General features: G+C 31.6%; 3 protein-coding genes across 6 annotated transcripts; 2 read left to right on the forward strand and 1 right to left on the reverse strand.

Moving 5' to 3' along the window:
* The first annotated feature begins 1,532 nt into the window (after positions 1 to 1,532).
* LOC137921279 (enolase-phosphatase E1-like) lies at positions 1,533 to 21,264 on the forward strand. 4 transcript variants are annotated; one of them, XM_068763940.1, is made up of 18 exons: positions 1,533 to 1,724; positions 1,914 to 2,025; positions 3,388 to 3,503; positions 3,651 to 3,721; positions 3,787 to 5,313; positions 5,743 to 5,809; positions 7,075 to 7,176; positions 8,432 to 8,562; positions 9,739 to 9,817; positions 10,566 to 10,649; positions 10,749 to 10,798; positions 10,875 to 10,975; positions 11,621 to 11,798; positions 12,846 to 12,978; positions 13,785 to 13,999; positions 14,941 to 15,136; positions 18,831 to 20,341; positions 20,493 to 21,264. In XM_068763940.1, the coding sequence occupies exons 1-18, from the start codon at positions 1,717 to 1,719 to the stop codon at positions 20,861 to 20,863; spliced, it is 5,052 nt and encodes a 1,683-aa protein (XP_068620041.1). In that variant the 5' UTR covers positions 1,533 to 1,716; the 3' UTR covers positions 20,864 to 21,264. The 4 variants fall into 4 exon arrangements, with proteins under 4 accessions (XP_068620041.1, XP_068620042.1, XP_068620044.1 ...); XM_068763941.1 differs by having other exon boundaries at positions 13,839 to 13,999; XM_068763943.1 differs by having other exon boundaries at positions 3,787 to 3,852.
* Positions 21,265 to 21,980: 716 nt separating this feature from the next.
* Positions 21,981 to 23,360, forward strand: amx (almondex). The gene is made up of 4 exons (XM_068764029.1): positions 21,981 to 22,203; positions 22,291 to 22,529; positions 22,822 to 22,943; positions 23,018 to 23,360. Exons 1-4 carry the CDS (start codon positions 22,110 to 22,112, stop codon positions 23,295 to 23,297), a joined length of 735 nt encoding a protein of 244 aa, XP_068620130.1. The 5' UTR covers positions 21,981 to 22,109; the 3' UTR covers positions 23,298 to 23,360.
* Positions 23,356 to 25,462, reverse strand: Irbp (Inverted repeat-binding protein). Its single transcript, XM_068764028.1, has one exon. The coding sequence runs from the start codon at positions 25,387 to 25,389 to the stop codon at positions 23,605 to 23,607; it is 1,785 nt and encodes a 594-aa protein (XP_068620129.1). The 5' UTR covers positions 25,390 to 25,462; the 3' UTR covers positions 23,356 to 23,604.
* Positions 25,463 to 26,008: the final 546 nt, after the last annotated feature.

Below are 26,008 nucleotides of genomic sequence, written 5' to 3' on the forward strand. Positions count from 1 at the left end.
TAAATGTAATGTAGTGTTGGAAAAATTTAAAAGTAGATTAAATACCGGAACAAAATAATCTGTTACTAAAAATTTTAATAGCACTCATTTGTAAAAAATAAAACTAAAGACTGTTAACCTTATGACAACGAACACTTGGATGGAAGAAATACTTATAACAATATTGAGACTACGAGCAATGTGTAATAGTCACGCTCTGTATTGCTGGCCTCTACGGCCATAACACGTTTATATAAAATCATTTTTGGATTCGGCATCATCGGCATTGGAATTCAAATTTGAACGTCAACAGTGATGTGGTAGCTGCTGTTGCGTTAAGGTCGTGTAAATTGTAAATAGTCTTTATACGTAAGTGAATACACCTTCTCTGACAACACTTGATTATTATCTTCCTCGCCAACGTGCTCAGGCGGTAACTCATCTTTGCCTGCTAATCGCATATATTTAATGAAAGGAAGATCTGATACATGCTCGGGCTGTAATAAACCTCCGCACACTAATCGCTTATAAATTGCGTTACACGACTTATCTTCGACCGCTGCATCCAGCTACCTTACGATTTCTTAGAACTGTAACAGTTAAGGTCAAATCTCAACTTCCTCAAACAACGTCAATCAACAGCGCAAAATTATTGTAGTAACATTACCACACAGCAAAAGTTAAAACAACCGTATACCCTGACCTACGTACCAGCATACGAGTATTTATTCGCCCCGATACTCTTAAAAAACCACCTCCAACAAATACGTAGGCCTTGTCATAAAGCGACAGAATACAATATCAATAGAGCATAGCAACGGCGACTCATAAAGCTAGGCGAAGTTAACTGACGGGAAATTCGCACTACACGTTCTGACGGACTCATCAAATCTCATCTTTCTTTACGCTTTAAACTTTAAAAGAAGAGAGAATAATTGCCTTTGATTACAAACTATGTATTTCGAGTAATTTTTAAAGTATTTGTAGCTGCTATAATTGTTAACCCGCGAGTTTCGACCGACGGCATATTTTGCGTGAAGAAAATATAATCATCTTGTTAACGGACGACGGAGTGAGTAACGCTTATAGTAAAACAGAACAAATCTGACTAAAGTTTCCACATCAAGTTACTCATGTACCGCGCGACTGCAGGAACCCTTAACGTTATTCCCAAAGGCATACTCTACTACAAAAGAGTTTATGTAACTCTGATGTACTTTTGTTTTTGTAAGTCTAAATCAGATCAGGAACAAACAGGCAGTTGAAAAAAATTAAATAATTTCTTAGTTACATTAAACGCTTAGATAAATTCTAAAAATAATGTAGAAATTATCATGAAAATGTTATATAAAACGAAAACTAATTTAAGTGCTTACAGGGGCAATTAAATTATGTTAATTTTTCGTATTATCTAATGTTAATTTTCGATGTGAAAAAACATAATAAAAAAATTGATTTATTAATTAGAACATGGGCATAATTTAACCTGGTCGCATCGGAGTAAAGTATACCAAGACATTGTTGATATATTATTATCTATGGCGTCGGTATTTTGTGCATTTAGCGGTGCGGTAGTGTTAAATTTGTGAATTTCGTATGTTGCGGTTATTTCGTAAAATACAATTACGTTATAAAGATACAATTCCTCGATTTTCATTTGCATTATGGGACTGTAAAACTAACAGTTATTTAAACTTTATTAATTAAGAAAAGTACATCACAAAAAAACCCTCCAAAATGTCGGGGTAAGTTTAACGCAAACAAATGGAGTAAATTACTTTCCACATTACAGTTTTTGTATTTCGAAATAAATTAAAGTGAATTAGTATTTACAAAACTTTAATTAAGTATTGTCACAACTCGTTATTTTAAAAATGCTGGCGAATTTGCTAAAATATATTATTATTACTATAGATACAATATTTGTTTTTTAGAAAACCTTATACAATGTCAGAAATGAAAGCTATTGTTGATTATTTAACTGAAAAAAAAGCCTATGGTGACACAAAAGGCAGGAAAATGTGGATGGATTTTGAAAAATCGAAGGTAATTAACGTTTTGCTCAGGAAAACGTAACAGCTTTTTATTTACAATAAAGAAAATTATTATATATAAAGAATTAATAATTTAAATAGTAAGTGGCTTATTATATTAATATTATAAAAATGCTCTAATTGTTTTTGTTTATTTAGGTAAATGTTCATATGAATTCAAAAAATTTATTAAATACTGCCAAAAGGCATAATACTCTACTACAGAATGTTCATCATAAAGATGTTTGGACATAAATTGTTGTAAAATTAAAAAAAAATTGTAAAGTGATCATTAAAAATTTAAAAAAAAACTATAAACAGCACTGAGATTTTTCTTTATTCTCTGTAGGTGGTACTTACAAACTAAAAAACTCAATTTGAAGCTGACAATTATAAATGTTTGTTATGATCTAATATAATAAATTTGTTTTAATTTTGTCTTTGAAACTATACTTAAATAATACTTTAACTTTTTCATGTCAGTTCAAAGTTCTATTAAATTTAAAATCTTTTCCAATCCATCCAAAACTTTTCTGTTATTGTAGAATGTTGCTATGATGTGGCTGTTTTTGAATTCGTTAAAGGTAGTTTGTTTATTTATAACTTTAATAGAGATTCGGTGATTGATTATTGATTGAGACTGTAATTTTTTGTTGTTATAAATTATCTTAAAAGACTTTTTGAACACATGATTACAATTTTTCTTAAATAATTCATCGAGTATTTCAGAATTATTTTTAATATTACACAAAAAATCCACTAGGAACTCAGGTAGTCAAGAGCCACTAACAATCCTTCATGCAGAGAGCTGTGTGAGGCTTGCGAGTGTCAAGTTGGCCACCCCTGCATCAATCAGGAAATCATCTCTCATCAAAATATCATGCAAAACATGTTATTTATGATTTTCAAATTTAAAATTCTGCTGTATTGCCTTAGTCATTTTATCAATTCTATATATTTTTTAAATATTATGCCTAAGATAAGTTAGGTAGGTAGTAAGTAAGTAGGTTAAATAAGTAAGTTAGGTAGTAAGGACAAAGATCCTTCTTTTGATATATACTGTGGTGAGAAGTTGTCAAGCATTCTACCTATACCATAGTGCCTTTTGCAATAGTACCATTGGTAAAACTTTAAAGTAAAGGTTTAAAAATATATTTGATTGTGCTAGAATCTGTGTTTAAAAAAAAATAGCAATAGATTTCTTTTTTTCATTTTTTTTTATTTTAACAATTTGTAGTCTCATCTTAATATGTCAATATTTCATTGATGATGATTTCTAAAAAATAAGTATTTTAAATTATTATATCACATAAAACATTTACTGATTTAAGGAACACTGTCCAATTTATATATTAATTATGACTGCTTACTTTAGTTCACAGACAGATCTTGGCAGAGTTTAAAAGAAACATTTTTAAAACGCATATTGCCTGACATACACAATCCTTACTATCAGTTGTCAGTAATGCAGATTAGCAGTTTTAGACAGGGGTAAGTCAAATACCTTATATATTTTTAAATTATTTACAGAGGTCATTGCTTTCAGATGGTTTAGTATGTTTTCTTATGCTTTTTTATTATAACATTGATAGTATGAGCTTTTTATTTGCATTTAAGACATTTTTTGTTTTGTTCAAGGTATGACATAGAATTAAAACACAAAAACAAACTTGAAATAAAATCTGTCAATGAGGAATCAAATACAACTGGTATGTAACTTTTTTATATGTAATTAATACAGCGCTTCATATAATTGACATTAATATTATTTTAGCTGATAAACCTGTAAAAATAGAGGAGCCTGATACAAGCAATAACAAGGAAGTTGAAAAGGGATCAGGTGAGAAAACACAAAATTCAATGAATATAGCAAATCACAGATCTTCTGCTGAAACAATTGTTTTGGATACTTGTTATGACACAGCTGAGGATGTTCAAAGAGATTTGGAATCACCTAATCAAAGTAAACAAAACGAAGAAGAAAATAGTCAAGATAAATCACCTGCAAAATCATTACGCGATTTTATTACGTACTCTGAACCTTTGACGCCTATGCTACAAGAAATGAATGAAGATTTTGTTTCTGATAATGAAAATGAGGGTTTAGACTCGGAAACTCAGTTAGAGATTGTTGAAGATGGTGATAAAAACAAACAAACTGAAGATGCTGTTTGTAATGTAACTGATGCTCCTATTGAAATAAGTTCTGAGGTTGATGAAGGCAGTAATAATGTGGACATAGGACTAAAATCTCAGAATACTAATGAACACCAACATGGTGATAATTCGAATATAAAAACAAACCATGAAAAGTCTGAAAAAATTGTACAATCATCTAATCAATTATTAAATACACCTCCTCAAGAAATCATAAACATAGACAATGAAGTACAAATAGTCACACAATCAGCTAATGAAGACCAAAACCTTAAAGAAATTGAACCTAATATTATAGACAAAAATATTACAAAAAATTCTGTAGAAAATAATGAAAAACAATTAAATGAACAAAATTATAAAGGTAAAATTAGGACATCTGAAGACACATCTACTCAAAACCTCTCAAATACTACGACAGATACCATTATCCCAAATAATCAAGAGGCTTTAAATACACAAGGTGATACTGTTAAACAAAATACAACTACAGCTAAAAATACAGTTCAAGTTAAAACTACGAGAAAACGTGCTAATTCTCAAGAACCTAATGCAAATCAAATCAAATTAAAGAAAAAAGAATTGACTGTAAGTTCAAAACCTGTGTCAGTATCGGATACCGATGCTGCTACCAAAGGAAACAAAAAATTGGTGCTGAGTACTAAGCAGAGGGGAGCCGCAGATCAGAAGAAAAATAATCAGATATCCGAATTTTCGAACAGTAAAAACAAAGAAGGTAATTGTCAAGAAACAAAGGAAAAAGTAGTCCAGACATCAACAGAAATGACTAATAATAAAGGTAAAAATAACCAAAACCAACAAAAAGATAGGAATGATGAACAAATTAATATGGATGTTGAGAATCCATGCCTAAAAAGTGTTAGTCTTTATGATGAACAATTTACTTCTATGAAATTCAGCGAGTCCAGTGACGAAGTTATTACAAGCACCAATCAAAATCCACAGGAAGAAAAAACTAAAGAGAAAAAGAGCTCTGGAGACAATGAAGTAGTATCTTTAAATTCTAATTCAGAACCTGATAGCCCACAACGCAAGAAAATAAAACCTGATGCGTCCCTAAGCACTGTTGTACGTAAATCTAAAAAGGACAAAGCATTAGCAAATGTTTTTGGATTTTCTAGTGGTAAGTTACGTCTGCTATATAGCATGCATGATCCTCGTGGTGAAAATTTTTTTATCTTCTATAATTTTGAACAATTACAACACTTAGTTGCAGGTGAATATGTTTTTAATCTATGAATATTTTACATTTGTTAATGCAAATTGTATTTTTTTTTAAATAAAAACATCTACATTTTACAAGGCCATGTCTTTTTTACACAGGCTGTTTGATTGTGGAATTCATCACTAGTAAATTATTGAGTACAGTAAATTTTTATCACATTCTTAATTAACTTGTCTACCTGGTACTTGTCCTTCTGTTTCGATAGTATGATTGTTTGTAAATTACCTAAATTATAAGACCGCCGCCTATTGTTTTTATTTCTGATGCTATTTATTTTATTATGCCACTTAAACTATTTCATAGACTATTTACTTTTTTTATTTCCAGGTGCAGTCGCGAACAGTCGCAAAAGGCGTGTCAGTTATCAAAATAGATCTGGCCGTCGACAACAACGGTACGAAACTACAAAGCTTTAGTGATTGGATCTATCTGTCTTATGTGGGCGAAATAACTTCACGTATGGACGCTTTAGTTTCTCACGGATTATGTGGGAGGACTAAAACCCCTCCTTGGTGATTTTTTTTACCATGGCAGACACTTGGCTGCACCGCAGCAGCTTTTGTCATATTATAATTTATCAATATGCTACTCTCCCCCTGTTTAATGAGGGAGGCCTTGGTCTTTACATAACTAGGGCAAGTGACTCAGGAAAAACGTAAAAGGGAAAGTATTCATAAGTCTAAATTCCTCTCAGACCTAAACGGATCAAGTCTTTGTTTTAGTCATGTAAAAAATACGTTATTTTAACTTAAACTGACCAGTTGTTTCAATTTCACAAAGAAAATAAGCTTATTAAAAACCTATATTTTGCATATAGTACAAATAACAAAAGTATAAACTTTGTTAATTGTTGGTAAGTCTATTGTTATTCCTTGAGTGATCTCGATGAGGTGGTCTCTTTTCATATAAAAGAAATATACTCTGGGCAAAAGAAATATACTCACTAATATATCTTGTAATGTAGTAGATATAATGATGCTTAAAATATTTTCATTCTGTTCATAGCGACATTTGCTTTCAACAAAATTTCAACAAACTATGTTCAAAAATGATCTTCAAGTCTATCGAAGCATTGTTTAATTTTTAACACGAGATTGATTTATGTTATTATCCATTTACTTTCCAAATTATAATGTCATTAAAAATAACGATAACTATGGTATTCAGAAACCTTCCTAAGTGTTCATTATATTAAATAAGATGAACATGTAAAATTAAATATTTTCCCTAAAATTCATTTGCCTAAAAAATATGAACCATCACTGTAGCCAGCGTAGCCACGTATAACTGGGCAAATAGTTATTGATTAGTTGCCTTTAACTGGTCACTGTGTACTTAACTTTCTAGAGCAGTGAATATTTATAAAGCGTCCGAACTAGTTGTTTACTCTATCGTGTTTTTCCTGAAAAGTCTTCATTGTCTTGTTTTCATCTTCACATTTTTTTAATGTTATTGATATTTAGGATACCTCATAATAAATTTAAGATATTTGACAATTCTAAAAAAACTGTTATAGTGGGAAGGATTTATGTTTAAGGTTTGTGTTTTATTTAAGATGATGGAAGCCATTATGTAGAAGGGCCCCTATGTATATATAATATGAATAATAAAAGATTCTGTTTAATGTTTGTTATAACAAGTAATAATTTTTCTATTTAGCAATAAAAGAAGCTCTGAGTCGAGCGAGTGGACCTCGGAGACTGAAAGCGAGCTTGACTTGACACCGCGGGCTCGTAGAGGCAAGTCGGCTCGAAAATATATGTAAGTTTATTGTTAGTTACAAACTTATGTTTACTACTCGAAAGCTTATTACACCGCATTTACCACGGGATACAATTAATCATAGCTCCCCCATAGATTTTCAATAGGACCAGTCCGTGGTCTCATCAGAACCTTACGGCCCTAGCCGCCACCTGTTCTGCCCATTGCCACTTCATCTTGCCAATCCGTTGGGCAATATCGGTTACTTTCATTCGTCTACGAATCTCCTCAATCCTGATACGATATCGTAGAATCCCAGGCATAGCCGTTTCCATAGGAACTTGAGCGAGATAAGCTTGTCAATTAATGATATAAAGCATGGTTGCACAGACTTATTAAGACTAGGGGCCACCCGGGAAAATCATCAACTGATGGCGGGCGGGCCGCCAGAAGTATAGGTAATTAATTTTTTTTGGTTTTATTCTGGAACAGAATTCAATATTTTTCGAATGTACGAGGGTATTATTTTTACTGTATATAGTTTATATTTAATGATATAAAGGAACATAATATTGCGAAGTTGGAAGTCTCTATGAAGTACTTAAGACTATTGAGTAACGATTAAGCATTGGCAACCCCTTTCTGATTCGATTTCGCAGCCAAATTCAGAGCATAGCCTTCTTAAGTCTCTCTGGGTGACCTTCAATTTTATAAGACCCATCTTTAACGACCAAATTTCAATCAATGAGACCTCAGACACAAACTTTGGTTAAAGATATCTTCAGACCTTGAGGTATTTTGGATGAGAAAATGTTTCAGAGCTTCCCGGACGCTGACCTTTCGAATTGGATTCGGCGAGTGATCTCATTCTCGAAGTTGGAACTACGTAGCTGGACGGTTTGTCCGTCAACACAGATTCGATAACTTCCAGCCTCCGGAACAATTCGTCTCCCATAAACACTATACCGTATCCATATATATTTATCGTTCTGATTATTAAGAAATAAAAGTGTACAATATGTAGTATTTCACTTGGCACATCGGGTAGAAGTGAAAAAATCGATTTCTTTATAGCACAGTTCTCCGACAGTTTAGTATCTATATAAAGTAGTTAAAATAGATTATGTTATAAGATTAATTTTTCCTATTTGCCTCAAGTGCCTTCTTCTATAGTATAGTTCTACCGAAACAGCTAGCCAGTGTTATAATAGGCGGCCGCTATCTCCCCTCCTTGATTCGCCCCACGAGGATACCTTTGGTGCGGTACAGCGGTTTTGGTAACAAAAACTAACCTTTGTGTCAATTTTTCACGCAGAAAACCCAAGCCAGCGCGAATATTTTCTTTAGAAGAAGATGGAGCTATATTCGTTATGAATGGAAAGAAAATATATCCAATTGTCAAAAATGGAAAAATGATGAAGAATTATGTAGTCTACACACCGGAGCGTAAGTAATTTAATTGGTAATTTAAATGTGTTTTTTGGATGGCAAAGTATGTATTGCTGTGCGTGAAAGGGTGTCATGTTCACAAATAATCACAGACTACATATTTTTTACAAGGTCATGGTGATATGCCAAACCTTTACACCATGTACTAACTATTCTAGCATGTATGAATATATTCGCTCACAAATTAAACTGTAACATGAAAGTTAAAACTACTACGATAAAATGAAATAAAACTATTTTTCAATTTTCGAATCTTATTTTTGTCCGATTTCTTGAGTTATTTGCAACACAAAGATGTGTCACGTATAAGATTACAGGCGTTGTGTGTTTCGCACCGTCATCATTTCATCCGTAGGCCTTTCACTGTTCGCCATAGATTTACTCCAAAAAATAGAAATAAGACCGACAGGAAGCGGCTTGCGTCCAGCGTCTTTCGACGGCATTAATAGAGCCGTCTGTCCATATTGTGGGCAGTGTTCACTCCAAAATCTATAAGGCTCTAGTGGCCAATGGTTTGCCCCCTGACACCTCAATTTGCCAAACCGCAAGGCTTTATCTGTTACTTTAAAAAAAATCCTGTGCCAGCTGGTTTTCGCATGGCTATTGAAATTTAAGAAGCACCAAATGAACTATTGGACTTGGTTGTTTTCTCGAGTTGTAAATCCGTTATTAATGCAATTAAATCTAAAACAAAACAACAATGCAATAGACATGCCGTGAGAACATGCTGTATAGATCGGACTTGTTAACAATAATTAATAAGTTTAAAGATACCTCGGAGTTATAATTATATATTAATATTCCTTCTTTTATTTTATGGATACAAGGTGATTGTTTACAGATGTAAAAGCTGTAAAGGTAATCCATAGGTCAGACAGGTCATTACTTGCAGTAAAAAATTTGCAGAGATCGATTTTTGAAACGCTTTTTCTTACTGTATTATCATTACTTATATTTTTGGGTTAGGTGTACCTTACAATAATTTACAACAAATAAGTTAAACATTCACCGCTATAACGCGTTTAAACTTGTAACCAATCATCCTGTACAATTTTAGTATACATATGATTTGACTGTTGTCATGTAACGGATAGTTTTAAATATAGGCACATATGTGGCTTTCATACTAATACATTCCGAGATAATCAAATGATTGGCATTTTATATTTTCAGGGGATTCCGAAAATGAAGATGAATCTTACTGGAAACTTAAATATATAGAGGAAAAGAAACTAACGGCCAAACTGACAAAGTAACTATCATATTTTATTTAATAAGTATATACCACTTCCCTCTTAACATAATTCTTATGGTACAACAGCCGTAACGCGCCATAAGAAAGCTCGGCGAGGTGGAGGCCGAGGAAAAATGAGCATGAGTGCCGCTGCTGCGAGTGTTGATGGCGAACTGACGGAAAAGAACGGCCAATACACGCCTCCGGGTTTCGCTGCGCGCATACTCAGCGGGCGATATAGCGGTGTCGATAGCACTATACTAATACAGACTACACACTACTTATTAACACTCAAAATACAGGAAGGTTTGATGATGACTTATGGATCTGAGACTTCGTTAAGAAGATTTTAAGATCACCCAGATGTCATTGCTCTGCTATGCTTAGAGTTTCGTTGCAAAATCGAATCAGAAATGAGATCCGTAGAAAAATTGGTCACCGAGGCAGCTCGAAGATTTACCACGAGCCGTTAGATGCGGAATGGGCAGGAGCCCCTCTTGGTGTCATGACGTCATTGTCAAAGTCGCGGGAAGTCGATAGCTGCGAGCAAAGCAAGAACTGTCCTTATGGCGATCTTTGAAAGAATCCTGAGCCTGGCAGCGGGCCTCTATCGGCTAACAGATGATGATTATTCGTAATAGAAAATTGTGACGGCTTCGGGATTGTTGCTTGGAATTATCACATAACTTTCATCTGTGATCGTGTCTTGAATAAGTAAAATATTTAATGTAAACTAATCATAGTAATAAATGTAATTTTATTGTAGAATGCTTCATAAAACAAATGATGACGAGCTCCAATCCATTGAAGAACATGCAACTTTGGATTTAACAAAGCCTAGTCCATCTAAGTAAGTGTTGAAACATCAACGAAATCTTAAATTTACAAAAATATACATCTAATTAACTGATAAAAAATTACATATCTTAATCTTATATTATTTTTTTAGAAAACCAAGACAAGAAAACAATCAAATAGAATCTACAAATGAAGTTAAGGGTAAGTAATGATATGTTATAAGACTTTCTCCTGAATTATTTGTTTATGAATTTAAGGATATTTCAAATGTGTTTAGGAAATCAAGCAGCGGTGCATCCGAGTACAGTTGCAGAAATCCAAAGTAATCCAGTTGTTCAGGAAAAGACATTGAAAATCAAAATAACTAAACAGAATGAGGTATATCATATAAATTATAAATTTATAAATATTGCATTAAACAATATTAGATTAGAACATTAGTTTTTGAATACCTGCTTTTATCGGACTTCAAAAGAAGGATATTATTTATTTTGTATCGCCAACAAAATTTGCAATGTTACATGCAGACACAAATCTAATTAAAAATACAGAAAAATTGCAACTTTAGTGACTGCCATTCTCAAAATAACAAAAAAATTGGACAAAAAATCACGATAATATTTTGAGAATTTAAAAAGTAAACACTGTTGACCAACAAACCATTCATTAGTCATTTACTTATTTATTGATGGATTTAATATTTTATTTCGAGAAAAACGTGTTGGGGTACTCTTGCCCTTAGAAGTATTAGTAAAATTTCATTTGTGTGTTCCACGCATATTTGAACATTTAAGTCAAGTCAAGATACTGCCAAGTCGTAATACTTTCATTCCAAATGATCATTTACATTTTTTAAATTGTCATTAATATTTTTGTAAATATTATTATATTTTAAAATATTAGCAAAGTATATAATAACTTTTTGATTTTCCTTGTGCGTCTCCAACTTTTTCAATATTTATTGATAAATTTGCAGTATTTAGCGGCCGTCCACAGAAAGTTAAAATTAATACATTTTTACAGGAATTGCAGTTGGAAGGTCATTGGTCACAAATCCACCCAGTACTAAATCAAGTGGTTCAAATATTTCACAAAGAAAATGAACCGCAATCGCTTGCGGCATCTTCTGTGCCGTTAGAACCGGTAATGTCAAGCGCTAGCAGACAAACAACTCCTGACGTCGCAATTCCCATAGACCCAGGTGATTACACTAGATTTTGTTCAATTTACCATGATCCATGATGTCTCCATATTCTAGTTCCATTTACAGCAGATACAAAACAACACTTCAATACTTTGTATATATTATATAACGTTACCAATGTTCATCAACGGCGAAAGAAAAAATCGTAGCAAGTCAGCTTTTTAAGGTTCTTAAAACAAATTTAAGTTATCTTAAGTATACGTCCACTTTTAAATCGTCGATTATTTGAACATTTTAAGAAGAGAAAGCTACCATCATCTCCGAATGATGATTTGCTGAGAATATCCGGTCAGAAACTCAATAGTTGCTAGTTTTAAATAATGCTTACCATTTTTTTTATATCAAAAACACAAGGTTGATGTTACAATATACAATACACAAATTTAATTTTTTTTAATCACATTTTTGCATGTTAGTGTTTACTAAGTGTCCTAAACTACAGTAAAAGCTGTATTCGCTGGGTATATCTTGCATAAATATGCCGCTAATATAGAAACCGTGAATACGAGATGGTAATTTATATTTGATTATAGGGGATAAGATTTTTTTATTTTGCCAATTAAAAAAAATAAATACATAAAATCATTATAAATTGAAGTTTTTGAACCTTTTTTTCAATTATCCTAAGTCTTAAACAATGGTTTGAAGAATTTTGTAATTTTCTCTGGCTCGGCAGTTTTTAAAAGCTCCTTCAATTGAAACTGATATGCAGTAATCACATCAGCATTTTGCCTCTTATAAATAAGACTTTCTTCCATACGCCATTAATCATCAACGTTCATAAAGAAATCACAAAGCTTATTTGCCATTTTTCGAGGCGTCGATGTTGCTTGAACTGCTGTACCAGACCAGCGGTCGGGACTGATGTTGAGATGTTCCTCCGAGTTTTCACCATGAAAGCGGTCTCGGCGAACTCTGAGTTCAAAGAGTTTCATATTAGAATGTATTCGTGTATAACATGAATATCTCAAACAAAATACACTTTCACGTCGTTTATTTTATTGTCCGGTATTATTTACTTGTTAATACTTATTAATATTTCAGAAGTGCGTGACAAAGTGAATAAATTGGAAACGGAAATATTTAAGGAAATTGAAACTCTGGACAAACAGGAAAAACGTAGTCCGACTACCTCTCTTACATCTGCTGAAGAAAATAATCATTTTATAAACAAAAGGTAAATTATTATTTAATTTTTATCCAACAATCTCTGTATTTGTGGATCTGTATGAAAATGGATGGAGCAAAAAGAATGCGTGGGCTCAACAGGCACTATATTACGATTCAACGTATTATAATTGCTGCTCATTTACACTATACTATATTATTAAATCAGATCACTTTAACTTTAAATATATTCCTCGGTACTTATTTCAAATATTACAATTACATCTTTCTCCGGAGGATGATGAAAGAGCAAATTCCTCACCAACCCTCCAGATTGCTTTAAATAACATAATTTGTCACTATCTTGGTGAATTTTTACATTTACAGTCGTATATTTTTCCGAAATACCAACGTATTAAATTTTTGTTAAAAATATTAAGAATTAGTATTATTAATAAATATATATTAGTATTAATAATAGAAATTTTTGTTAAAAATTGTCCTTAAAAATATCCAGAATCACATTTCAAACCATATACGGCCGCTCACTGTAAGGCATAGACCTAGCCCAAAATATCTATAGGGGGATATACCATAATCGCTACGCTTGGCAGGCGGGTTGTGATCGCAGTGGAATATTATGGTACGCAAAGTACGCTGCTGCCCATCCTCTGGAAACTTGTTTGAGAGTAATGGCAATCCTATATAATTAATGCATAAAGTGTTATATAAGATAATATCCCGGAAATCGAATCCGCGACCTATGATCGCAAGTCTCACTTCTCTACCGTTTGGCTATCACAGACCAAAAACATGATGTTTACTATCAAAGCAATATTAATACAAAAAATTCTATAAAATACTATTTAATTTAAGAAAACGTGGACGTCCTAAAAAAAGCATACAGTCTAATACAAGTGTCCCACCTAGTCCCGTGAAAGAACGTGAAAAGAAAAAGACCGAGCTATCCACCGTGCCCCCTAAAGAGCCGAAAGAAGAAAATGTGGAAAAAGTGACTTCATCTGCAGTTGAGAGTGAAACGAGCACAACCGTAACAAGACAGACAAGGACTCCAAGGAAAACACTTAATGGTAAACTTCATTTTATAATTAACCAAATAATTGAAAGTAATGTTCAGGGGGGCAATTAAGCTGAAATAAAAAAATCTACAAAGCCTGGATATAAAATATATAGTTTTTGAAAATATAATAGTACAAAGGAAATGTTTATATATAGTTTATTTGCATTAGAACATTAACCACTTCGGTACGGTGCTTGTCGCTTGCCACAAAAACATACGCATAGCTGAGCACCGTAACATGAATGCACACGGCCGTGCGTTGAATTTAGGCTTGAACTAAGAAATTTTACCCTATATTTGTAATTACATCGCATCGCATGTGATCGTCGACTAAAGTCGACGCTCGTACCGAAGTGGTTACTGATTATAAGAATAATGGTGGTGTACTTAAGGCTAGCGCTATAAAAAAATATATGCTTGTTATAAAGGTAAAAGGAAAAAGGTTTCCAGGCTTTCCAAAATTAGTAATATTTGTAGGCAATTACAATACACTCCCCAGATCTTTAAATGAACATGTATTTAAAAAGTTTCAAAATCTGTGATTGTGTGAAGGATTTAATCTATTATAAAACTTGAGAATTAATTGCTCTACTACATATTATGTGTATTGTAAAAGTGACCACAAAAAAAACTTTTCTGGGTTTCTCAGATCAGAGCGCGTTTGCAAATTTTGTAGTTTTAAGTTGAAAAATGCCATTATAGTAGAATTCATTCTGATTCTAGTGTATATCATATTGGTCACTTCGGGCATTCTTCTCATTATGTATACTGCCGTAGTTGCTAAACTATACAACCACAGTTTCAATTCGTGTGGTATTATTGTTTTTTAATATTTTTATAGATCGTTATTCCGTTTAGTAATGACAAAAATAAGTGTCAAAGTATACATTACATTCGCTTAAAGTTTAGATAAAAAATACAATAACAACATTCATTACATTCTTATTTCAGAAAACATCGTACCAAAGGAAAGTAAAGTCATAAACACGAGAATGAAAAGTCGTAAATCCATACAACCCGCAAAAGAATTGGACGATGAAACTAATATCAAATATAAATTTCCATCACCGCCGCCTACGACGAAGAAGTCGAACAGGAAATCTGACGCCACCAAAATCCAGAATGAACAAAAATCTAAAAATATATAGTGAGTAGATCATTTTTGAAAATCAATTTTTGACATTGTCTCTAAATTTAAAAGATATTCATATTCTCTTAAGAAAAACTTTGGATGACTGCAATGATTGTACATTTAATTAAAATTACATTTATTGAGTTTAAATTTAGATAAAATTGCAAAGGATCATCTTTATATTAATTGTGTCATGAACTTTACATTTTAAGGAGTGACTTCTATAGTACAAGTCGTAGATTTAGTAAATAATAATGGATTGGCAGGCAGATGGTATCAACACTCGTCTGTGCACGTGTATGTCGTAGCCTTCTGTTATACAATAATAATTACGGATATACAATAATAATTTTGCACTAATTAATAATATTATTACTATTTAATCAGATTTTCTGAATAAAGTAACCAAAATCCATACATACTTTAAATCAAATCATATTTAATTTTTTTGTTTATCAGTGAGATATAGGTTTGTTCGATAAATCAACGACAAGCGAAAATCTAGTTATGGGCCAGTAAGGGCTTACCTCAAATAATTAATCTGACAAATTAATATCATGTATTTTTAAATTAATGCCATGTAAAACAGTAAATAGATTTTATTCACCCTGCCATGTTCTCTCTTTTTCTATGACAAAATCTACTTTTTTTCCACTTTAGTGTTACCATTGATAACCTTTCAGTAATAAGTATAATACTTTTTGGGAAGCCATGTGTAGTAACCGATATTTGAATTGGCACATGGAAAATATTTATCTTTCTCATTTCAAGATTTCGAAGATTCAAGTTTTGATTTGATTGAAGTTTCAAGATTTTGATAACTATATTTTTATTAGATAAATTAATAACCAATTCTTATAAATACAATTTATGAGTGAAATATAAAATGAGAATTAGTACACTTGTTTTGGAGTCGAATATTCTGATGCATATTTACCTTCCCACTTCTATCAAAAATAATCAGAAGCTTTCAAAGGTGCGAATTAGTTAAATAACTCGTTTTATAAAAATAGTAATTTTGGAAAAACGTATTACTGGGTATATGCATGCGAATATATGATCACTGTTCTTATTTACATAAATAATTATATCATATAATATCATTTTTGATATACACCCAACTCTTGTACACGGTTAATATGTTCCTTAGAAAAGAGATTCCATAAGTACAAAATTTATGTAAATACAAATTGAAATTAGGAATAAAAATCAATTTTGTGTGTACATGTGTATGTTTATTATATGTGCATGCTTATTATGAACTGGACCAAAAATGCTATGTGTTGCTATACTGTTGGATTTGAATAATTTCATTTGTTATTAACGGCCTCTTTTAGTATAAAACTGTACTGTACTGTTATGATGATGTTGCGCTGTTAGCTCTAAGGCTTTTACAGCTTCATCTGACATAAGTTCATGGAGCGGAAGGGACCGTGAACTATACTAGTACAAAGTTTGTTCTTAGCGGCAGTTTTTCAAGTTACCTATATAATTCTTGTTATCTATCTACAGATATCTTAAGATTATTTTATAATTTTAATACAGGCTCCATGTAGAATTAAAAAAAATATATGTATTTTTAGAGATTCGTGCTAGAATAATATTTCATGTAAAAGACTGTAAAAAAGAGTTGGGTGAACTTCCAAAAATATTGCTATATACTTATAACCCTGTATTATTTTAAACAAAGTAATATGGTGTATATGACATAATTACAAATGACGTATAAAGCTTAATATCTAAAATAAAGCTCAAACAAAAATATGTTTTTTTAACGTTTAAGTGTTCCTTAGGTCCATAAATGTGTCGATATGATTTTTTCTGTTATCAGCACATGTGTATATGTAGAAATGGTTTGACAATGAAATTCGCTATATCTTTCAGGCGGCAACCTCTGAAGAGACTAACAGAATCAACATCTTAAGTTGGCAAAATATGTTGAACATTCTAATGTTAAAACATATTCTTATTACAGGCTTGATACTATTGAACAGTTTTCTTTTAGCTTAACATTCCTGCGGGTGCACCATTTTACTGATTAATACAACTGGGAACTGAGCAGAATAAGTATTCATCCTCATATCAGCCGATAGACTCCCACTATAAACCACGTAGACTGGTCTTGCACTGCCCCCTTTTAACGACTTCCTGCAACCTTGCCTATGATAGTAATTATTTATACAGATAATTCAAAAATCTGTATCTATTTTAAGATTAAAAAATAATGATACTTAAATTAAAGTATTATAATTATAATACTTAATTAAGATGGGCAGCATTGGGGGAGCTCCGAAACGTCTGTGTCCAGTACGTGTTGCTAGTGATATACGGATACGTGGTCGCTTCCGATGGGCCTCATAAGAAGGCTCAAGATCCAAAGAGTAATAGAAAGGGCTATGCTTGGAGTTTCGCTGCGAGATCGAATCCGAAATGAGATCCGCAGAAGAACCAAGGTAACCGATGTAGCACAAAGAATGGTTCTGGCTCATCTGAAGTGGCAGTAGGCGGGACACATCGCTAGTGCAACTGACGGGGCTGTAAGGCTGTGTAGACACGGCGTGGGTAGGCCCCTTACTAGTTGTACCGACGCCATAATTAAGGTCGCGGGCAGCGCAAGATTGGTCATCATGGCGATCTTTGGTGGAGACCTGCGTCTTGCAGTGGGCCTATATATGGTTGCCTATGCCCGCATACCTATATGTATACATATCATTAATCAAAAAGTTCTCAGTTAATACACCAAAAAGGAACATCCCTGAAAGTCGTGCTAGATGCCCGGCCATGTACTAATTTCAGTCTTCAAACTGGTAAGTTGCCAAGGAAAGAAATAAATCAGGAGATATTCATATACTATGGGCAAGGACACTTAACAATTTCATAATAATAAAACTAATATATAAACGGTGAAAATATTTGTAAGTTTCATGAAAAAAATCTCTAAAAAGTACCATTTTCCTAATCAGTACATAATGTTATGTAAATGAATTTATACCTTCTAAGAACGAATGAATTTGTATGACAATGCCAATCTGTTATTATAATATTAAATCTATGATCCAAATATGTTGTACTTTTACATAGAATTAAGTTGACAAATCATGTGGCCGTGTATTGTACTTTGAATTTGTTTTTAATTTATTAGATCTTCTATAATGGGCATTTTTCCAATTTTTTTTCAATTAACAAAAATTGTCCAAGTCAAAAAGTAGAAAGGAGTTTAAAATGTCACTTATTTTCAATGTATGTATGAGAATGGAAGCAGGTGTGTAATTGTGTCAAATAAATATTTTAGTGGGAATCTTGTATTATTTTTAACAAATTACTTCTGTATACATTATGAATTTAATCTATTTCCGATGCTGGTCCATGGTAATTAATATTTTTGATTTCTATATTTTTCTTTGCAAATACTATATGAGATATATCATTTGAAGGTTACAGCCATCAGTATTTTTATATATACATTAAATATTAGTTGTTATAGAAAGCTTATTTGTTTTTATTTCAATGTTATTTTTGGTGTAAAATAAATCTAAGCACATATGTTTTTTTGTGTATATATATTTTATAGCCATGTAAACCTGCTTCCATTTACCCAGTTTGCATGTGGCTTTCAAGCTTCTGTTTCTGAACAAGTATTATTTATTTGCGATTATGTTGCGACACCAGCTTTTTTGCATGCCTTAAACAAACATTTCATATTTAACAGCGCTCAGAATACTGCAGAAACATTTCCACCATTGGATGCAATATCAATAAACTCAATAAGTAGTCAGGGTTATCAAGACTCTGACTATAGTCCTGTTCAATGTATTAGGAAAAAGAAAAGAAATAGTAATTTTTTCCAATACAGTAAAAGGAGATACCAGATGCAACAATTTAGACGAAAAAGAATAAAAATAACACGCGATGAGATATCTGATGAGTCGAGTATCTCAGGTTCGAACTTTGCTTTTAATTCTTTCAAAACAAAAAATTCAACTTTAAACACAGACATGTATAACTCAGAATCCTATCAGTTGTTAATGCCGAATGTTAAAAGATCTTTCAAAAATTTGGACAAGATAGAAGAAAACCCAAATAATATTTTGTTAAAGCCTGCATTACATGACAGTAAAACGATACCAGTAAATTCTAAACTATCTCATGCCATTAAGACTAAAGTATCCAGAAATTTTGAAACAATTGATGATAGCACCAGTAGCTCGAACAATACATTGTTGGCGGTATCACCTGTGCTATCTATTGTGGAAAATATATCTATAAGTCAAGATGTTAGCCTTAATGGACATGATAATCTGAATGTCAGTCCAGATCAGATTATGGATAACGAATTCAACATTACTAATGTGGACGTTTCTATGCCTTTAATGCAGCAACATTGTGGGTTTACTTCCATTGAGCAAAATATTACGCTACCAAACAGTAATAAACCAGTTTTTACCAATTCCTTATTAAATCAGTTGGTTGCAGTAAACATTAAAGATGTATCTTCTATGTCTGAAAGTTTAAATCAAAAATTGCATGACCTTTTATTAGATAGTACAAAAAAACTAGCACGACGGATTGAAAGAGTCGATGAAGAAGAAATTGAAATGGTCGTAGAGAATAATCCTGTAGAGACCACAAAGAAGAAATCAGGGAAACGATCATCTACTCCACTGAAACGTCAAAGTAACAAGAAATCAAGAATAAAGATGTCCAACGTTAACAATTTCATAGAAGAGCATACGGAGACTTATTCTCAGGGAGGAAGAACATCTTGTCCGCCATTAGGTCATATTCCCTGTGCCGCCAATGATATTCAATATAAAAATGGAAATACTGTAACAAAATTAAGAAAACCTAAAGGAAGAAAGTCCAAAGATGATATAATCAAAGTCAAAATTATAAAACCTAACACTAAAAGTAAAAAAAGAAAAACAAATATGGAACCAAAAAAAGATAATATAGAAGCCATGTACAAGCTTGTGGATAGTGGAATGCATGAGACAATATCAAGTCTTGATGGTGACTTTATACAAGAACTTGAAAATAATGTAAATCTTATACATAATCATTCTGAAACTTGCATACAAGCACAAGAATGTATTAGTGATAGCGTAGAATACATACAAAACCATTCAGAATCTGTGATAACCATAGATTCAACATTTGATGTATCGGTGCCGCATGAACAACAAACTTATAACGGCTTTGATTCTACTTGCCTAAATAATGGTAAGAGCGAAACATATATAAGTTATTGTTTGTGTTCATAAAATAAATAATAGCTTATACTTAAAAATACTGCTGCCTTTTAAATAAATAAATTTGTTTTGGATCTGAAATTAAATCAAATGTATTGATAATTTTGTTAATTAATCTACAGATAATGAAAAAATACATATTGGTGGCGTGGAAAGCAACGAGAGTCTCGCCGTGCAATCGCCAAAAAAAGGCGAAGGTTCTCCGAATAGTCTTATAACAGAAGATTTATCAGATCATGAGCTTGTGGAAAGTTCGCCTAGACTACCTCAATCGCCACTAATATCTGAAGATGAAATAACAAATACTAATTTTCCTAATAAAGCAATCAGTCGTGTTTATTGTAGATCAAATCTCGACCAAATATTTCCGAATGCTTGTGCCGTTCCCAATTTATCTGTCATAACAGAAGCATCAAATGAGAACGACAACAAAATGACTGATACAGATTCAACCAAGAAACTATTTTCATTTTCTAAGTATTTTAAAAAGTAATAGTACACTGCAATATTGTATAGTTCATTCATAAGTTAAAAGGTATTGTAAGCTTAATTGATAGTACTTTTGTTCTTTTGTATTTTTGCTTTTTTTGTAATTTTCAATTTAATTGTAGTGGGCATTAGCTAAGTAATTAATTTAATAGTAATCAGTAAATTTTTTAAGTTTTAAATTTTAAACGTTCACAAGTAAATTAAATGAGTATCCTCATAGCAGTTTTGCCCTTTTTCTATTATTTAACGAAAGGTTTAGTTACCACTACTCATCTTACAAATGCTCACTGTAACACTAAAGCACGCTTTGAATGTTATGTTGCCTTAAAATTTATTTGAATTAAGCCATAAATAATTCACTTTGCTGCTGGTGCTGGTTTCGATCAGGCAAATTATCTACTATCATTTCACGTCAATATTTAATGATTTTTTTGATATTTAATGATTTAATGATTTTTGAAGTGTAAAAAACTAAACAGATTAAATTATTTAATAAATTATTTTGTTCCTTAATGTTTTCTTTATCATTAATCAATTTTTAGCTTGGGTCTATTACCTACAGAAAATACTAATAATATGCTGTGAAACAAGTTTGTGGACATCATATTTTGGCATATGTCAAATCTGAAAGTCATTGTCGAGCAGCCGTTAAGACATTGTATTAGCCTGTAAAAATTTTATAATAGAGGATTAATAATAAATTTCACTGTTCGGTTAACTAATTTTCAACTAAAAATATATTTCGGAATTTTTTGGGAACATGTGTAATTAAGGTTCTGCAACTATTGTAAAACTTGCAAAAGTTTAATACTTTTTAACGACTTACTGTTCTCATATAATAAAAGCAATAATTGAAGTACTTATAAAAATAAGAATATACTTTTTGTGTTATGAAAGAAAGGTAATAATCAATAGTATGAATTACTTATGGAAAGAGCTCATCGACAACACATGGAGATATTTAATAAAGGGTTTAATATAAAAAAATTAAAATATCAGTTAAAAAAGATATTTTTTTATTAAATAAATCGTAATAGAATCGAAAAAATTTAATGCAACTTAAAAAAAAGTGAAGCAATTTCTGTAGATACCCGTGCTCCATAGACATGTTGTCGATTTTCATTAAGGAATATTATAGTCTGCATTTCGGCAGTAATGAAAAATAAATATTTATTAAAATAAACGAAAGACTAACGTAAAAATGGTTATAGATTATTGTGGTTTTCTACAAAGCAAATTTGTAAAGAATAATGACGACAATAATACCTGTTAGAATCACGATTAGAGACAGTTTTGTCTTAATACTATTAATTATTTTTAATACTATTCATGTTACGGATATGGGTAAGCATATTTTTATAATTTGGAATTATTACGTTTGCACTGTTTCTATAATATTTAACTGTATGTAACAAAATTTGTATCTTTTAGCGAATAACAACATGGACATTCAAAAAAAGGAAGGTAAACTAAAAGAAGATTCCACTGATAAAAATTTTAACTTCAACGGGAATGATGATTACTTAAAAAGTTGTCCGGTAGTGGATCGAGAAGTTCCGGAATGTGTTTCTTTAAACTATCCGTGTATTACTTGTGAACGAAGCATAGATTGTCTTTATGGAAGTTTATACAACTACACCTGTTTCGTGAAACCAAAAATCGTATGCAACGTAGGTATAACATCTATTCACACATAGGTTGATATGAATGTTATTAACATAAATCTATCTTGCAACCAGGGAAATCAGCAATTAATAGTGGACTTTTTAAATTAAAAGTTAATGACATGGCATGGCACGGAATTTTATAAAGATAGATAAGTAATTACTTATTACTTAATTTAGTACAAACCTAAACCTACCTATTAATGATTATCAAAATTTGAAATATTGTTGAGATCTCTGTCAAATATTGTACATCGGCATATTTGAAATACTTATTTGAATTAAGTTACATTTATAGGGTTCTAAGACATTCAACAGAAGTGCAGTATGTCGTTTTTGCTACCAAACAGACAAATGGGAACATCGCTGTGATCAAAAGGCTAATTGCAATTCCTTAGCATCACCTACAAAGTACTATTTGTGAGTAAAACTTTTTGAATTTACATTATAAAGTACATTTATTCTTACATAAGCTGATTTGTGTATTATTATAGGACCAATTGTACTGTATCAGATGATATAATATGCTTGGGTAAGCGAAGATTTTTGAAGAAAATAAGATGTTCTTGGACTGCTGGAACTCGATGGGGCACAGCTCTAATATTAGCACTGACTCTTGGTGGGTTTGGGGCAGATAGATTTTATCTTGGTCATTGGCAAGAGGGAATTGGAAAGTTGTTCAGTTTTGGTGGATTAGGAGTATGGACATTAGTTGATGCTTTATTGATCGGAATCCACCATCTTGGTCCAGCCGATGGATCATTATACATCTAGGTACTTGAAAATTTATGTATTAAATGTTGTATGAGTAAACTAAAATAAAATTATAGAATATTACATTATTGGTTTTATTTCTTTATTAAGTCACATACTATAAAGTGAAACAATCTCAAATTATGTAAATAAACTCTAGTAAATATTGAAATGACAATTTAAGTAACCATCTCTGCTAGACATCAAGGACTGCCTCAAGCCTCAAGAAAGCCATCAAGACGGCATCATAATGCAAAGATATCTAAACCAATATTGTAGGTAACATAAAATCTTAAATGTGTTTATTATCCCCATATCTCCTAAGAACTTAAGATGATGTTCCATATTGTTTGTAAACCAGTTCAATAAGATCATTTTTGCGTAGGTTATTTGTGAAGGAAATATTTTTGTTTTTTAAAATGTTCTTCAATTGCGAAACAGTGAGATTTTTAATAGTTTTGTTATTTATCATTTCTTGTAAAGATATTTCATCAATGTCTTCTGTTTTAACCTTCTTAGTTATAGAAACGGACTCAGTATTTTTTTGGCCACCAGTTCTCTTCAATGATAACATTCCAAAGGATCCAAACACTTCTTCAAAAACATCACTCTCAATCGTTTTAAATATTTCTGGGTCTCTCATTGTTGTATCTATAGGTTCAGGAATGTCTTCATTTAGAGCTTTAGTTTCTATAGCTCTATACAGATATTGTAATTTAGGATTCTCAAACATATCTGCTTTATAATCAAATAATAAAGTTTTTACAATTTTTTTCATTTCTTTATCCATTTCTGTTTTGTTAATTGGTGTTTCATTATCATCATCAAATAAAGGAATGTCTCTTACATTTTCTACAAATGGTACATGAATAACATCAAAGCCAATTTCGATTGGAAGATCCAATGGTTTTGTACATGGAGCAAGGGCAACAATGGTTGGCTTGGAATTTGCTCTTGTGCATAACATACATAAAGCAATACTTTCCATCTCAACACAAGCTCTATGTAGAGCCTTAAATGCTATTGTTGAGCCTTGTATAATACTTTCACTAGGAAATAAAAAGTATCCAGTTTTTAGAAACCATTTCTCTTTACACATTTTGTTAGCAGGCTTGAATCCTAATAATTTCATTGTATGTGACTCAAAAGGGTTATCTATGGCCTCCTTTTCTTTCTTTGTGAACTCTATTCGTTCACCACCATATTCTTGACAAAATAACAATTCTGAATCTAATAATGGAACCTCTAATACAGTTTTATTAGTGTCATCAGTAGAACCGGCATTAGATCCATTTTCATTTGTAATTGTTTGTTTTGTTTTCATTGTTACACTTGTTACAATTTTATCAGTTTCACTATTTATTTTTGATGTTTTATGAAAAGAGTGAGAAGATTTATATAATAAACTATAAACTCCTACACCTATAGAAAACCCTACTCCAATTTCGAAACATAATTTAGCAACAGCTAAATGCCGATGTGACTGTTGATACATCATATTTTGTATAATCGTGCTATCCCACACAGGTTCTGGCACAGTGTACTCTTTTGATTTATTAGCATGGGTCAAAAATTTGCCATAGAATCTATTTATTTCATAGCTATTTAAAGAAATATTAATGATAGAGATTTTTATTTGGGATCTAGTTAAATGACCTACTCTATCGAGTGTTCGTATTTGATCAGTTTCAACTGGTGGATTAAGCAACTTAGTTAAAATAATTACTGTTTGAGATGATAGAGTTTTCTTGCAGTTTTTAAAAATTTTGCTACAATGCCATAACACTTCAGAAAAAATAAATTCTTTTGCTTTCCCAAAGCTCTCAATATCAGAGGAGCGTAATTTTTTATATCTTTGTAAAGTTGGCACGTCCATAGGTAATATATCAATAACGTTATTTGTATTGAAATCTGTTTTCGTTCCTTCTGCTCCATATATTGAAACGCCTACATTATGAGAGCTCGATGTTCGCAAATATTGTCTCATTAGAAGACATGTTGCTTCATGTGCAATCTTTAGTGTACTTGAGTCTTCCAATGCATTAATAAGAATGATGGTACCTGGACTTCCTTCCCATTTAGAGGACTCTTCAATTTCATCATCTGAGTCCATCTTTATCAATTCAATATGCTGAAAGATATGCACTCAGAAGTTTTATGAAGTGTTGTTTCGAATAAAGTTGAAGTGTTTGACACATACTAGTGATGTCAGTATTTTGCCTGAAATCGATAACATCAAAATCCTTTGCGACTTACAGCATTATTTATAACTAAACATGAAACGGTTAATAATCTTTTTTTAAATTTCTTTGGCTGGTTTGTCCTATATATATTATGTAATAATTCAATAGGTTATAAGCGAAGTTTAAATTCCTACAGTCATGAAACAATACTTAATGTTGTCAAATCGCTATTACCCTAGTATGGAAATCTCATTGCCTATAAGTCATGAATTTTCATTGTTAAAAATTATAATGTGACTTTTTTATTACGTACTTTCTTCTTAAATGGTAGAAATGTATTTTCGTTATAATAAGTAAGACTAATAGTTTTGTAAAATTGTTTGGTTACTGTGTTTGGATTTTTAGTCTTAGTATTTTTTAAATTAGCATATCTTTATTTTATATAAAAAAGATATCGAGAAAGTATTTATATGTTATATAAAATCTTTATGCTTTAAACTGTAAAATACATACGTACACAATACATTTATACAGTCAGTAACTTTCTTT

This window comes from Battus philenor, unplaced genomic scaffold (genome assembly GCF_028537555.1).
Source record: "Battus philenor isolate CCGP_79_NKW_IND1 unplaced genomic scaffold, ilBatPhil1.0.hap1 SCAF_19, whole genome shotgun sequence".
Taxonomy (NCBI): Eukaryota; Metazoa; Arthropoda; class Insecta; order Lepidoptera; family Papilionidae; genus Battus; species Battus philenor.

Bases quoted from the DNA above. Each gene is read 5' to 3' on its own strand.
- LOC137921279 (XM_068763940.1), top strand. The intron at 3,722-3,786 runs GTATGTAACTTT...ATATTATTTTAG, and splicing joins TGAGGAATCAAATACAACTG to CTGATAAACCTGTAAAAATA. The intron at 5,314-5,742 runs GTAAGTTACGTC...TTTTATTTCCAG, and splicing joins TGTTTTTGGATTTTCTAGTG to GTGCAGTCGCGAACAGTCGC.
- amx (XM_068764029.1), top strand. From the start codon at position 22,110: ATGACGACAATAATACCTGTTAGAATCACGATTAGAGACAGTTTTGTC. The intron at 22,204-22,290 runs GTAAGCATATTT...TGTATCTTTTAG, and splicing joins TATTCATGTTACGGATATGG to CGAATAACAACATGGACATT. The intron at 22,944-23,017 runs GTGAGTAAAACT...GTATTATTATAG, and splicing joins TCACCTACAAAGTACTATTT to GACCAATTGTACTGTATCAG.
- Irbp (XM_068764028.1), bottom strand. From the start codon at position 25,389: ATGGACTCAGATGATGAAATTGAAGAGTCCTCTAAATGGGAAGGAAGT.